General features: G+C 43.2%; 1 protein-coding gene across 3 annotated transcripts; it reads right to left on the bottom strand.

Annotated features, from left to right (window-relative positions):
• Nucleotides 1-600: 600 nt before the first annotated feature.
• Nucleotides 601-5,431, bottom strand: CUNH3orf80 (chromosome unknown C3orf80 homolog). 3 transcript variants are annotated; one of them, XM_034998099.1, is made up of 4 exons: nt 3,249-5,431; nt 2,777-2,881; nt 2,555-2,648; nt 601-2,214 (listed from the first exon to the last, which is right to left on the bottom strand). In XM_034998099.1, exons 1-4 carry the CDS (start codon nt 3,813-3,815, stop codon nt 2,159-2,161), a joined length of 822 nt encoding a protein of 273 aa, XP_034853990.1. In that variant the 5' UTR covers nt 3,816-5,431; the 3' UTR covers nt 601-2,158. The 3 variants fall into 3 exon arrangements, with proteins under 3 accessions (XP_034853990.1, XP_034854010.1, XP_034853999.1); XM_034998119.1 differs by lacking the exon at nt 2,555-2,648; XM_034998108.1 differs by lacking the exon at nt 601-2,214 and having other exon boundaries at nt 2,561-5,431.
• Between the last annotated feature and the right edge of the window lie 9,735 nt (nt 5,432-15,166).

Below are 15,166 nucleotides of genomic sequence, written 5' to 3'. Positions count from 1 at the left end.
TATCATTCTATCTCAAGAAGACATTTCTCCCTTGTTTATGATATTGAACACCAACAACAAATTGCTTTTAAGCAACTGATTTCATATATATGTGTGTATGTATATATAATTATATAATACCCATAATTGAAAAATATGAGTAGAAAACAGTCATGCTTTTAAGCAACTGATGATTATATATATATAAATATGTGCATATATATACATATCTGTGCCCTCACCTATATAAAAAAATATTGAAAATAAGTAAAATCAGCATCTCATCACAAATTATTTTCAGGTGAGAGAATAACTTTTCTACATTAATGTTTTCTACATTTCTATTTTCTACTAGTTCTATATAATAAATAACTTCCAGGTGAAATCTATAAAATTGATACACCTAGATACCATGCTTAGTGCTTTAAAAATGTTTCTATCCAGGCCTTCTAGCATTGTGAACACATAGGTTGTGTGTGTATTAACAGGGTATGCTATATATGTGTGTGTGTGTGTTACCATGAAACATGTTCATTTACCACTAATAAAAATAGTTTTTAAGAATTCCTCCCCCCCCCCCCAAATCGTGCTTGGTAAATCAATGAAGTGCAAGAAAAAAACCAGAGTCAAACTCATTTTTATTAACCGAGAGATGTGCATAAAAGCTTGTGTGCTGTGTAGGAAAAAAACAAGTGTAAAATTTGTTGTAACTTTAAAATTCAGTGGAACCTCACTGCATGACTAGTATTACATTGTAGACATTCTGAATTTTAGGGAGAGAAATGTTCCATAGTTGATACAAGGGAAATACACTTGATTCATATTTAAGTGTATTTTTACAAGATTTTGTTGCAAAGCTCAAGATGCTACTAATAGCAACATATAGGATATACTTCATATACTGGTACTGGATATTCACGTTGATGTTTCAGATATGGGTGAATTTTAAGATGTGTCTAAAACAGGATACCCCCAAAGGATAAATAATTTAAAAGATTTATGGCTACTTTCCTGTTTGTTTGAATGGTGGGTGGTATTGATAGCCACATGTAACTAAAATTTATAGTGTTTGAATGATATTAACATATGCAATTACTCAATATGATGTGATTTCATTAAATCTTGTACCAGTCTCAATTTAAATAGTCTCAACTCCTTATTGTTTTGCCAAACACAGCTTAAAATTGCTTTTAAATAACAAAGATACACATTTCATATTTTAATGCATTGCCATATAGTCACACATCTGATACAATTTGCACAGAGAAAAATTTTAAAGTTTTTCTGTGTTTTAATAACACTTCAAATGATTTTAATGACAGGGTCATTAGCTTTTAGCAGTTTAGAGTAAACCATTCTATTACAATTCAGACTTCCTTAGAACTGTCAGACTTTTTCTATTAGCTTTTAAAAGTTTAATCATTTTCTCAAATTAATTTCACAATTAAATCACTTCTCAAATTAATCAGATCAGTTTCTTCTAATACAATCTCAGGATTGTCAAACTTTTTTAATCATAAGAACAATGTTTCTAGATACATATGTGAAGTTCACATGTAAAATCTTTCTTAATGTAACACTCATCCTTCCCCAAGAAGAGAAACCTTTGTTTTCCTTCTTTTCCTTTCATGGCAGTCATAAACTGTGGTAATTATATGGTATACAATATGTATATTGTACATAGACTATGTGCATATGTACATTATACACAATGCATTTTAATATATTATTTTATATTACCATTTGCTTAAAAAACATTTCATAGAATGGTAGAACTGATACAATGACATTTATGTTTTTCTTAGGATATGCTGACTAAATCCTTCTGCAGTACATTCCTTGCACAATTATGGCTTTGAAGAGAAGTCACAAGTTCTTATGTTTTGCATCATGTTGTGGAATGTACTTCAAAACAAAGGGAAAAGCACATGACATCATGCTTCATGGTATGGCATATATGTATCAATCATATCTACATATAACTACGTGGTGAATGATGCAATTAAGACCCAGACTACACAATCTACAGTTATTACAAAAGTTATATATTATGCCACAGTACTAAAAATAAAATATATTCTTCTCAAATAGCGAAAATAAGATATCCTTCACGTGTTTTATGTCACGTACGTTTTCTCCTTTGCCCATGCCTCTTTTTTCTTCCCCATTGTAAATGAAATCATGTCCAATATTTTCTTAAACAATAATGACAGACAATTCCCGGGCCATTAAGGCCTAAAAAAGAGGAAAAGACGATTATCTTGTCATTAATTGCACAAATACACTCCTGATACGTTCAATACATGGTAAAAATATAAAAATAAAAGACAAATAAATATAAATATCTTCTCAGTTACTGGCAAATCCAAAGTCCAACTGTACCTTATTAAGAATAAGGTCTTCTATATACCTAACTGCTGTATCTTCAATAGGTACAGCACCCAACTGGACATTACAGGTATCCCCCCCCCCCCCCCCCATATTGTGAGCCATCAGCTGGGACTATGCTGGGCCAGGAATACACCAAGCGGGTTTATTTCGGTTCTCCGCAAGGCAGGGAGGGATTCAATCATACCTAGGTGCTGCTCTCCCCGACCGCGCGCAGCAGTCTCCAGTCGGCGCTCGGCCCTACGGCTCCGCGCCCTCCGCCCATCCTGGGAGACCGTGCCCTGTCGAGGCGAGAGGCAGAGGGATGGACCTGCGTCCTTCCCCTCATCCCTAAAGGTTACTGCCTTTCGCTCGACGCACTCAAGGGCTCACGTGTTCTCTTTGATTCGGAAAGCAGGCAGGCACTTACGAGTGAACACAGGGCGGAGGAGAGGCTGAGGGCGGGGACGTCCTTCGAAGTTGCACCGCAGCCTCGTCCGCTGCCGTCGCCCCCGCCGCGCGCGCCCGACGTTTCCTTGAACCGAATGAAACGTAGGGAAACTTAAGATCCCGGGGCAAAGCTGGAGCGTGGGTGACTCCAACCCCGGCGCCGGGCGACCGGCGATTCGGCCCGGGTGCCAGCGCGGGTCTGAGGCGGGCGGCGGTGGCAGCGGCCACCTCTGTCGTTGCGTCCCACCCGCAGCCCCCCTAGGCGCGTTCGGCCCGCGCGGCCCTCGAGCGGCCGCAGACGCTCAGATGAGCGGGGAGCGGCCCTCGCCGCCGTCGCGCTCCCCGGCGCAGCCGCCTCGCGGGCGGCCGAGCACCGACACGGGCAGCACGACTTCCCCGGGGCTGGGCTGCTGCAGCCGCATGGACTCCTCGTAAGTGGGCAGGTACTTGACCTCCTCGTAGCTGGGCAGCTGCAGGAAGACCGGCGAGACCACGCGAAGCTCGTGCTCCGAGGCGCAGTCGGGGGCCGAGCGCCCGCCGCCTCCCCGGCCTCGGCCCCCGCCGCCACTGTCCAGCAGCGAGTCCTGAGAGCCGGCGGCCGCCTCGTCGCGCATTAGCGCGGGCGAGTCGTCGTCGTCGTCGTCGGGCGGCCCCGCGGCCCCCGGCGGCCCGGGCCGCGCCGGACCGTGCGGGTACCTGCGTGGGCTGGGGCAGATGATGCGCTGCAGGAAGTAGCCGATGGCGAAGAGCACGAGCAGGATAAGCAGCCCGGAGAGCTTGCGGACGAACCAGCCCACGTTGTCGAGGAAGGCGTGCAGCGGCAGCTTGCAGCAGCGCACCGCTGTGGCGTTGGCCGCGTCGCAGCAGCGCTCCCGCTCGCCACACGCCAGCTCCGCGCAGCCCCCGCCGCCCCGCGAGGGCGCCACCAGCGCCAGCGCCAGCACTAGCAGCAGCGGCAGCAGCGGCGGCGGGGCCGGCGCCACCGACAGGCCCTCCGCTGTGACTCCGGGTCCCCACATGGCCGGCGCGGACAGTCGCTACTGTCCAGGGCGGGGTTGGGGGAGCCGTCTGTCCGCGTGTCCGCCGGCCCCTCCCCGGGCGCTCCGCTGGGTCCCGCGCGCCGCCTTCCGCGCCTCCGCTACCTGCGGCCGGAGCAGTGCTCACTGGGCCACGCTTGGGCGGAAGGAGGAGCCCGAGGCGCGCCGAGGCTGCGGGAGGCGGCAGCTCCTCGCCGCCGGAGCGGCCTCCTGAGCTGCTGACCTTAACGCCGCGCGCCCAGCCGCCCGGGCCGGGCTCAGGGCGCTCGGAGCTGCCCAAGGTGACAGGGACCGCCTGTGCGTGGCCGCCGTGGGCATTTTCGCCCCGCCGGCGGCCTTCTTCCAAGCCCCCCTTGTCACCCTCCGGGGCTGGAAGGGTTAACGCTCCGCGCTGAGCCCGGGAGCCCCCTGATCTCGATTAATTCCGCCGTCGCGCTCTTCCCCGCCGGTCGGGCGGGGGCTCTTGCTCGCGTAGGTGTCTCAGTTTTAAGTGATTGGATTTCCCCAGGAATGTTATTTAAATTGACTTGCGACTGGGATTCGCTTACCATCTTTCTTGTGATCTTTCTGATTAAAAATGGATGATGGCCATTAATGGCTAGCGCAGCCCCGCAGCCGTCCCAGAGCTTGGGGCTTGGGGACCGCCGGATGGTTCTGGGCAGATCCTTGGGACTGAGAAGTTGGAATTCCACGAGACCTCCAGAACAGAGAGAGGATTCCCCGGAGAGACTCAGGTCAAGGCACCACAGAAGTAGCCCCTGGGAGGCAGGGGGGTCCTCTGTCAGGGTGACTCTAGTTGACCAAGGAGAGGACAGGGGGCCCACATTTCCCCAGCGGCTCATCCGATAAGACCCAACTGCACCCGAGGCACAAAGCGGGGTTTTGGGTTCCGGGGTAGAAAGAGGCCCCTTCTCCAGCATGAAAACGCATCTGTGAAATGTCAAAGGGGAGTTGTAAGTGGTTGGCAACGTTCCGGAGCATTGATCTGCATATAAAGGGACTTTCTCAAGGTTATTCTTGTTTGCAGAGTTCGCCTTTAAAGGGAGTCTGTGCTCTCTCTCTCTCACTTAGCACAGGGGACGGAGTACCGGCCCTTGAAGTCACTACTCCTTGGGGGTGGCCCTTAGAGCACTTGGGAGGAAAGGCAGTTGCCGCGGTTCCTGACCCGCAGGGACGTCTGCTGGGTGGTGGCCTTCCGCGTCCTCTTAAAAAAAGAGCGACACCGTGGAGAAGCCAGGAGCTGGCGCTTTTATTAAAGAAGACTGAAACAGACAGTTATCGTTTTAGGATTAGGATTTATTCATTCCTTCACACCTTAAACACTAAGACCCCTATAAAGAATCAAACAGGAAACTCCATAGTCATTGAGAGAAAAAAGTAAAAGCAAAGGAAAAGTACAGAGGCAAGCAGGATACAAATGTAGGCCAGATAAAAGCAGACTTCTCCAAGAGTAAGTCACACTGTATCTCCCTAATAGCCTGATGGACCAAGGCTAAGGGTGGTGGTTTGATTTAAACAGGCCATTGACCTTCCTAAGTGAAAACATTTAAAATATTTCTGCTCCTGGGAACACCTTACTTTGCCTCATACTCCAAAACAATCCTTTCTTCCTCTGGAGAAGCTTGGAAGTGTCCCTCAGACAAGTTACTTCATGTGAAACTTGGTTGAGCACAGGTCCTTCTTTCTAAGCTCTCCGGAAGCCACAACATTTCTCTGTGCCATTGTCTATTTCTCTGTAGGGAGACCTTAAACCAATTTTGTAAAGCTTGATTATCAAGGGGTTTCAAATTGTAGTCAGATAAAGGAGTGGAAATGATTCATTTTTAAACAGTGAACACTGCATTATTCTTTTATTCACCCATTCTTTTGCCAAATTTACATTGAACATTTTCTATATTCAAGGAACTCTGTTAGATGTTCACCATTATTGGGGGGGGGGGGGAATTCTTCCCCTAGCATGGAATAAACCTAGTTCTGCACTCCCAGCTGCCACTAAATGGAGTAAAGAAGAGACTCCACAAAGGGCAACAAGTGGCAGTTTTCTCTTTGATCATGACTTATTCTTACTTTCCCAAAGAAAAAAATAAATTAACAAGTATCAAACAATCTCGAGGATAAAGACAATTCATAACTTGAGATGGGCTTTGACTGTGAAGTTGAAGAAAATATGAAGATCTCTTTGGGTTTTTATTATCTGATCTTTTAGGATTTCTGCTAGTAGTAGTAGGAGCAATGGTAAAATAAAGGAAGAGTGGCAGGTTTGGTGATACACAGGTGAAAGTGCGGGGCGCTGGGTGGCTCGGTGGGTTAAGCGTCTGCCTTTAGCTCAGGTCATATTTCCCAGGGTCTTGGGATCCAGCCCCCGCATCAAGCCCCCGCATCGGGCTCCCTGCTCAGCGGGGAGCCTGCTTCTCCCTCTCCCTCTGCCTGCCGCTCTCACTGCTTGTGCTCTCTTTCTTTCTCTGTCAAATAAATAAAATCTTAAAAAAAAAAACAAACCACATAGGTGAAGGTTGCCTTACTTATTGTTATTTTGAAATTACTAAACAAACAGCATTTGAATGGTTTAATTTCTGTCTGCCTTTAAGGAGTTAGAATTTGTATAACGTTAGAACAGAGTAGAAGAACAACATAGATCCTATATAAAATAAGACATTGGCAGAGTTACTTATATGAAGACAAAGGATGAGGTCTGCAAAATGAGTATGAAATGGATTTTTATTTGATTTTTTTCTTTCCAAATTGATAGCCTCAAAGTATCATCCATTAAAGACCCTCTACAGAAACTGGCGCCTCTGTTTTTCTTCTCTGACCTCAGTCTCACTTAATTCATTTTTATTTGTAATGTAATTTATAGTGTACAACCTTTCGAAGGAAAGAAAAGAAACACTATAGCTTTAAAAGCTCCAGAAAAGACCTGATCTTTATTACTCAGCATCCGTATTCTTTATATTTGTAACACACAAATGAATGGGGTAGACTTAGCTCGCAGAAGTTCAGAAATTCAACTTAGTGAGGAAGATAGAATATAATTATATGTTCCATAGAATAATTGAAAGGTAAAGGAAGATCGCAATGTAAAAATTAAAAAGAAACCTTATTTTGTTGAAAATTGGCACTAAATTGTATGTAAATAAGTGTGTGCAAGAGAAAAAAAATCAGATGGAAGGGGGATGGGGACTGACTTTTATCCAAAAAGCATGGTGTCTTGGAGTATAGCTTGATAGAAATTAAGAATATTAATTGCAGGGCGCCTGGGTGGCTCAGTTGGTTAAGCATCTGCCTTCCGCTCAGGTCATGATCCCAGGACCCTGGGATTGAGCCCCTCGTGGGGCTTCCTCGTGGAGCTTGCTTCTGTTTCTCCCTCCCTCTCTGCCTCTCCCCGCCCCCTCCCTCATGCTCTCTCTCAAATAAATAAAAGATCTTTAAAATATATATATTAGTTGCTTTATCTTGCCATAGTGCTTGAATTTTTTGGAAAATTTACCTTCCTCATTTATTTATGCTCATATGAATAAATGCCAAATTAGCCATACTTTGCAACTTTTCGGAGCAGAAGAAAAGAAACAGAATGTGACTGTGAGCTGTGCCTTCAAGCCTGCGGAGCAATAGTTCTGCCCTTTTCACATCCCTTCTTCAAAATGTGTAAACGTGGGCAATTGGGACCTTGTAAACCATCCAGTCTGTAAGAACTCTTTATTCAGGGTGTGTAGCATATTTCCTTACTACTAACTTGTTATTAAAATTGATTTATTAACCTTTTCATTTTATGGTTTCCCTCCATTTGCAATATGTTCTCCCTGAGCAATAGTAAATTAAGGGTTTTATTGTAAATAGCATATATTTGCATAAATGTGCCTATATAGAAATAATTAGTGATCTGAAATAATCTGCTTTGAAGTTCTTTTCAGATCGTATTTCTTTCATCACTTATTTAATAAATACTTAATGAGGACTCACTTTGAGCTAGGGGATACTCTATTCTGTTCTGGGGTTTCTATAAAAATCAAACTCTTCCCTGAACTCAGGGAGCTTACTGAGGAGGGGAGAGAGAACAACAGACACTAATCAGTTAAATTAATGAATTACTAATTCCAACAATGATCAGCGATTATAAAGGAGAAGTTTAGCTTACTCACATTTTTTTACACTAGATATGATCTGGAATGGGGTGTGGTGGGGGTGTCAGCCAGAGAGTCTTCCCTAAGAAATAGTTCGTTGAGAAAAGACAAGGAGAAGAGGAAAGGTGCGTTCCAGGCAGAGGAAACTGCATAGGGACAAGTTCCCAAGACGGGATGACCCTTCACTCGTCATCTCTTATGCTTGGGGCAAAGCCTATGTCATTTCTACCTCAACAGTTGAGATTCTGTCCTAGATAAGCTTTAAGCAGAGTCAAGCCATCTCCCCCTGTTATTCAATTTTTAAACAAATCTGGTTCTCTGCAGGGTCTGTAACAGGTTGTGTGATTATAGTTACCTCTGCAGTCCTGTTCAGTTTCTTTTTGGAGACCAGGAAAGTTCCAGCAGTGTTTCCTGTTCTCTCCACCTCCACACCCCTGACTTGGAGTGGAGTTTGGATTTCCTTTCAACTCTATTAGTTGGCAGCTTGCTGACAGAAGGCTTCTTCAAGCCAAATGCTTGAAGTAGGAGAAAAGTCAAAGTGAGATGTTTGTATCTTTTGTTCAAATTAGGTGCAAAAGGAAATAGCAGTCTTTCTCCCCCACTTGAAATCAGAAACAAAAGGGTGACTACATTCAGGACCTTATGAGAATAATATCTACATTTGTATTTGATCTTTTAGCTTTTCAGAGCACTTCTGCATGCATTGTTTGGTTTTCTCCTCACTACATTCCTGTGAGACGGGCTGAAGTTTTCCAGGTGAGGAGAGGTTAAAAAGCACCTGAATCCCAGAGCAAATGGGGGGAACAGTAACTGGATTCCAGTAAACTGGAATCCAAGGCTACTTCAAAAGTGTGAGCAAGCATCTTACTCTCTCACTGGCTTGGGCATGGCTCAAGGGGCTCCTGTGGGGGAGGCACTTGTCTTCTCTCTGACAATTTCCAATGCATTGAGAGACCAGGCAATTTATAAGGAAAATGAGAGTCGAGCTGGACTGTGTTCTAGACCAGGAATATGAGGTTCTTCTGAGGAAATAATTTCTGTTACTTTTGTGGCCATTTTCAGTAACACATTAATAATGGTTTAGATAATAATATGACAGGCCAGCTATTTTTGTAAGCATTTCTGTAAACAAAAAATAAATTCCCCTCCTTCATTATGTTCCATTCTTTATACATGAACTAAGCCATCCAGTGCTCATCAGTATGCTAAGTTATATGCTGGGGGAAACAAGGATATATTGGGCTCTGAAACAGTATTTATGAGTGACTTAACCATCCATATTTAAATTTTGCTTTATAACAATTTATCAGTTAATTCCCAATGGTAAACTTTCTCTTTTTTTGCTGGAGATATAAAAACTAAACCATAAATATTATGAGATATATTTAGTGAAGCCAAGAAGATCTGAAATTAGAATTCCAGTTATATCAGCTGAATGAATTCATTCTCACTCATTCTTTTTTTAAATGGTCAGATTGTTGAAGTAGAATATATTTGTCAGTAGGCTGATGCACCAGTCAAATGCTCACATAGGCAGAAAAATCATATAGCATGAAATGAATAAGGTGAAACATTTTTACACTCCATTATTTTAACTTGAAACTAGTAATATACCCTTTGCCTCCCTTTCATTACAAGGAAAAATTAGTTGTTGATACTTTCTTCTGAATATTCTCTGTACACCTGGATAGAGTGTGAAGTGCTTCTCTTGCTGGGCACCCTGTCCATGGACTTTAGAGTTACCAGGCATCTGGATGAGTAGCACTGAATCTGAGCCGGCCATTAGTCCCAGGACCCGGCTTCCCGCTTCTAACGTTAATTGACATGGATAACCGTCTTCCAAGACACTTGCCTTAAAAGATTGTGAAAATAGACCAAATATCCAAATTTTGGGTTAACAATTTCCACTGCAGATTTATCCAACTATGAATTTTAGAAGGGCCTTTTCAGTATAATCTTAATTTTCCTTTTCTTTTTTTTAAGATTTTTTATGTATTTATTTTTGAGAGAGACAGAGAGCAAGCGCGCGCATGAATGCACGTGAGCACAAATGGGGAGAGGGGCAGAGGGAGAAGCAGACTCCCCGCTGAGCAAGAAACCGGATGCGGGACTTGATCCCCGAACCCTGGAATCATGACGTGAGCTGAAGGCAGATGCTTAACTGACTGAACCACCCAGGCGCCCTTAATCTTCCTTTTCATTTTTATTTTCCACTCCTTCCCTTCCTGCACCCTTTGTTTCAATAAATGACTACCTGACATAGCTCTTCAACCCCCTGCTTTGGAGATGTTTTCCCTTCCCTTTGGCTGTGCCCTGTGGCAGGGCACAATTTTCTTTTCCCATCTCCACAGGTCAAAACCATATTCGATGTAGCTCCAATGTCACCTACCCTCCATAATTTATACTACTCACCCCTAAAGCCACTTTCCTCATTTAGAACTTGTCTCTTTCTTCTAGGAACTCCCTGAACACCATCTCCCATTTGTGGCAATTCTCATTTTCTACCTCTGCTTTAGGAGGTTGTGTACCTATCTTAACCTTCAGGCTTCCAGAAATCAGTTCACAGCGGTAGGCTTTGTATCTGTGCCTCTGTAGAACAGTGGTTTTCCATTTTTTTGTGTACTGACCCCCTTTTGACAACTTTGGGAGGCTCACCTGAAGGGTTCCCCTGAACCCACATTACCTCCTCACCCATTGCTATGCTATTTGAATGCAACTCCTTCCTGCCTGCCTGTACTCTATTAGAAATTCATGAGGCGGGCGCCTGGGTGGCTCAGTCGGTTAAGCGACTGCCTTCGGCTCAGGTCATGATCCTGGAGTCCCTGGATCGAGTCCCGCATGGGGCTCCCTGCTCGGCAGGGAGTCTGCTTCTCCCTCTGACCCTCCCCCCTCTCATGTGCTTGCTCTCTCTCATTCTCTCTCTCTCAAATAAATAAACAAAATCTTAAAAAAAAAATAAATTCATGAGGCAAAGTTCTCAAATGTCCTCGCAGCGCGCCATCTTTCTATGGTCCTGATTCGCTGTTAGGTCACTCAGCAAGGTTTATCCTGCCGCACACAAGTCACAGGACCCACTCTGTTCGCCATTCCACGGGACAGGCATCCCCATATGTGCTGGGCTCACATGGGACAGCACAAGCTGATTAGTATTGGGAGCACATCCATGAAGAGCTTCCAGAACTCTAGAAGGCCATGGCCGCACCATGCAGGAAACTCTGGCAACTTGCATACAGTAGGTGCTGAATGCATTTTTATGGAATTAATTTACCTAAATTTATGAATCTACTTACATTTTCAACATGTACCACCCTCAACTATTCCATGGTTTTGCTGCCTGCAGAATAAAATATTTTGCCTTACAAAATAAACCATTATTTTCCGGCAATTTGCCTACTGTTAGTACCTGGGCCCCTCTGGGGCGATTTTGCCTTTAGATCCACTTCTCAGCCTTCACAGCTCTGTCCTGTATCACAGAAGGTCTGATCCCTTGAGGGTATCAGGATTCTGGCAGGGCTCAGCCAGGGGAGACTAGAGCGGGGCAGAGGGAGAAGCTGGGGTGGGAGCCCTGGAACTCTTCCATGGCTCCCATGGACAGGTTTGCTGTGAGTAACCCCAGCCCCCAGGCTCCTGTAAAACCACTTCTTCCCTCCCATTCTTGCTAATCTCTGGGCTGCTTCAAGCTCTCTCCTGGGGGTTTCTTAGCTCTTTCTGTATTTAATCTGATTCTCTCTGTTTTAAATACTCAGAATGATTTCTTTTTCTGGTTGGACCTTGACTGGTACAGTGGCCCCAAACCCCCTTCTACAGCTCTAGGGATACAGCCATAACACACGACATGATTCCTCTGATTCTATAGACTGAAGGGAGTGGTATTTTCTCCTCTGTTGCTTAAGACTAGTCCCATTTTCCCACCCAGCTGCATGGAAAAGTTGGCCTCAATTGCTAGACTGTGACCTTGAGCACTGAATCTCTGAGTCTGTATTTCCTCATCTGTAAAGGATATAATACCTGCCTTATGGAGTGGTTATGAAAATTAAATGAATGGATACATATAAAGTGCTTACCGCTGCTTGGCACATAGCAAGGTCTATATAAGTGTCAGCTATTATTATTTAACCAAAAAGAGTGCATTATCTTTTCTTGCCTGTTATTTTGATTCTGAAAATGGTGAAGTACAAAGCTAATTTGTCTTAGGGCTATCATGGTTTTATTAGATTTGTAACTTGTCTTCCTGAATCAGCCAAAGACAAATGGAACCCATTAACTTTGCAGAATTTAATATTTGGCCCTGAGCTTTATCATTGGCATTGTTATAAGAATTAGCCACATAAATTTGTTACTGCATTTGGAAAATGGCTGGAGGCATTATGTCTCCTATGAAATTCTCCCTTTGAATGATTACTTTTAGAATTCAGTCCAAAAAAGCCTTGTTTTCCTTATGGACTGGACTTGTTAATCTTTTTCACCATGGTAATTATGTAAATGGCCATGAATTCCTTTTTGCTGTGGTTGCTGGGGAGCTCAGAACTAAATTTAAAGTTTAACGACATGTGTGCTGGCCCCTCCTTTTCTCCCTCCATATTTATGTTTCTTCTTTAATATAGCCTTGATTTTCTAATTCAATTTATTTTTTGTTTGACTCTTATTCATATTTTGCCATTTCTATTTATGTAATATAGCAAATCTTTCTGGAATAGTTTACAATGTAAATAAGTAATGCTAAATTTGTAGGGTTTTTAGAGCATGTTGTGAGCTTTCTAATGTTACTCTGCATCACCGAATTCCTTTAGAATATAATCTCAGTGTAAAAAATTATACTCTCAACTACAATATGTCTTGGGAAGTTCAGGTGGCTTGGTCACATGCCTCAGACATTTTTATCTCAAAACCAATTATAACAGCCTTTACCAAAGTCTCACAGAGGAGGAGTTCTTTGTGATGCTATTGTTACTTGGAAAAATAGTTTGATGACCGAGTAAGTTTGGGAAATGTCCAGTTACAGAAAATTATGTGAGCTTAACTACTTCAGGATTTTTCAGAGCCTTTAGTTTGTTAAGGTACATGGTGATTCTCTAAGGGGGAACAATATAAGGTAGCATTTTTCTAATGTATGTGACCAAGGAACTCCCTCCACACTCTGCTGCCACTTTTTTTCTTAACTGAAACTCCAGTTAATATTTTAAGAAATGATGGCTCTTTGGGGCGCCCGGGTGCTCAGTCCATTAAATGGCTGCCTTCAGCTCAGGTCATGATCCCAGGGTCCTGAGATCGAGCCCCGCGTCGGGCTCCCTGCTTGACGGGAAGCCTGCTTCTCCCTCTCCTGCTTCCCCTGCTTGTGCTTGTGTGCACTTTCTCTCTCTCTGTCAAATAAATAAATAAAATCTTAAAAAGAAATGAGGGCTCTTTACTATAGGCTAACGTCCCATAGACTGGGTTTTGCCAGGCCAACAAAGCAATCACCATTTTTTCATTAAGTCCACAAGAAAATCTGAAAGGGCTGTCCACCATCAATTAAGAGCATTCCTTAGAATCCTTAATCTTGAAGATTTCGTCATTTTAAAGAGTTCATTTTATTTTAATCATAAAGTCAGATTATTTGGAAGGAAACGCACATTTTTAGTGTTCAGTCCTCACTGTTTTCTGCTTCAGGTCTACTAGTCTGGACAGAAATATAAAATCAATGACTATGTCACTATTGTGACATTTAAGTTGTTCAATATCACGGGGCCATGATTTAGTTTTCAACAGAGTCAGATTAAAAATAAGTCTAAGAATAGAGTTAAGGGGATCAAACTGTGAATATGAGAATTTTTTAAATGACATACTTGGGAAATAAAAGTAATTGCTCTTGAGCACTTTTCTGTATAAAACCTTAAACATGAGGCACAATTTTATTAAGATTGACAAGGCTAATCTGTAATTAAAGCAGTTTGGAAAGAAATGTACAGTGATTTACTTTTTCTCAAAGCTGCACAAAATGGATCCTGCTAAGTGGGACTGTCTAATAATACAGCCTTCCGGCTGCCGGTCTATGTTTGGTTCCAGAGAGCATTGGCTCCAGAATTCCAGATTTCTCTGTTTATGTGGACATTTATTCCCTCTTTCAGCACAGTTTTCCTCGTAACCAGAATTGGAACAGCTAACACTTGCTTCATACCTAACGCTTACAAAATGCTTGTATGTGTATCATCATGTTTGTTACAACAAGATGGATGAAGAAAGTGTTAGTAGGGGCAATTATCCTGGGTGGTTGGGAGTTAAAGCTATGGAGTCAGATGGACCTGGGTTTACCTGGCTCTACCATTAGTTCCACAGTCTTGGGGAGGTTACCTAACCACCCCAAACCCCAGTTTCCTCCTCTTTAAATGGGAGTAATAATGGAATCTAATTTTTAAGCTTGTGTGAGCATTAAATGAGATACTTCAAAGTGCCCGATGCATTGCAAATGCCCCCAAAATAAGTTATTTTAAAGGATGTAGAAGAAAATGAGACTCAAGAGTCATTTGTTCAAGGTTGCAGAAAAAAACAAGAGCTAAGATTTGAACTTTGCTCTTGTTATTTCCAGTAGGGCTTGGGGATCCCTGCTTGTGTAACCTCCCTGCTGACCCCACCTAACAAGGCTCGAGCATGTAACCTACCATGTAATCTACCACAGCATCAGTGGAGAGCGTATGTGGAGTGGTCTAGAGTACAGAGCTTTAGAATTAGGCAGACTTGAGTTCATATCCAAGTGGTGCCATTTATTAGCTCTGTGAAATTGGGATAAGGGGTACATTTTCAGGATCATTGTGAGAATTCAGTGAGATGATATACTTAAAGTGGCTGGTACATGATAAGCTCTCGATAGATCCTGGTCATTGTTGAGAAGTGACATGGGGCTAGGGACCTCTGTCTCAATCTGGGGAGAACAGGAATTGCCCTAGTTCTTGCCCAGCGGGGTGGAGAGTTATACTTGTATTTTATTCCCTCTACCCATATATAAAGAAAGAGATAGAAAGGCTTTCTCATCTCCATTATTTTTTAACAACCTTGTTTATAAACTTTATCTGCATAACCCAAAATAAAATATTAAAGCTCCTTAATAGGCTCTTAAAAGTAACATTTTGGCAAGCTCTTCCGAGCATGTTTACTGTATCTTGGGTTTGTAGTTACAGTAAGTCAATATATATTTCTAGATATAATTGGGAATTTACACTTATTAGATGCTTTAAA

The sequence above is a fragment of the Mirounga leonina genome, unplaced genomic scaffold (genome assembly GCF_011800145.1).
Source record: "Mirounga leonina isolate KUSES-001 unplaced genomic scaffold, KU_Mleo_1.0 Mir_115, whole genome shotgun sequence".
In the NCBI taxonomy this organism is placed as follows: domain Eukaryota; kingdom Metazoa; phylum Chordata; class Mammalia; order Carnivora; family Phocidae; genus Mirounga; species Mirounga leonina.
Note: the sequence above shows the minus strand (reverse complement) of the source record. Positions and strands in the feature narration are given on the sequence as shown.

Coding starts and splice junctions, on each gene's coding strand:
- CUNH3orf80 (XM_034998099.1), bottom strand. CDS start 3,815: ATGTGGGGACCCGGAGTCACAGCGGAGGGCCTGTCGGTGGCGCCGGCC. Junction 2,882..3,248: donor AGCTGCCCAGCTACGAGGAG/GTCAAGTACCTG, acceptor ATTCGGTTCAAG/GAAACGTCGGGCGCGCGCGG. Junction 2,649..2,776: donor CCTCCGCCCTGTGTTCACTC/GTAAGTGCCTGC, acceptor TCGCCTCGACAG/GGCACGGTCTCCCAGGATGG.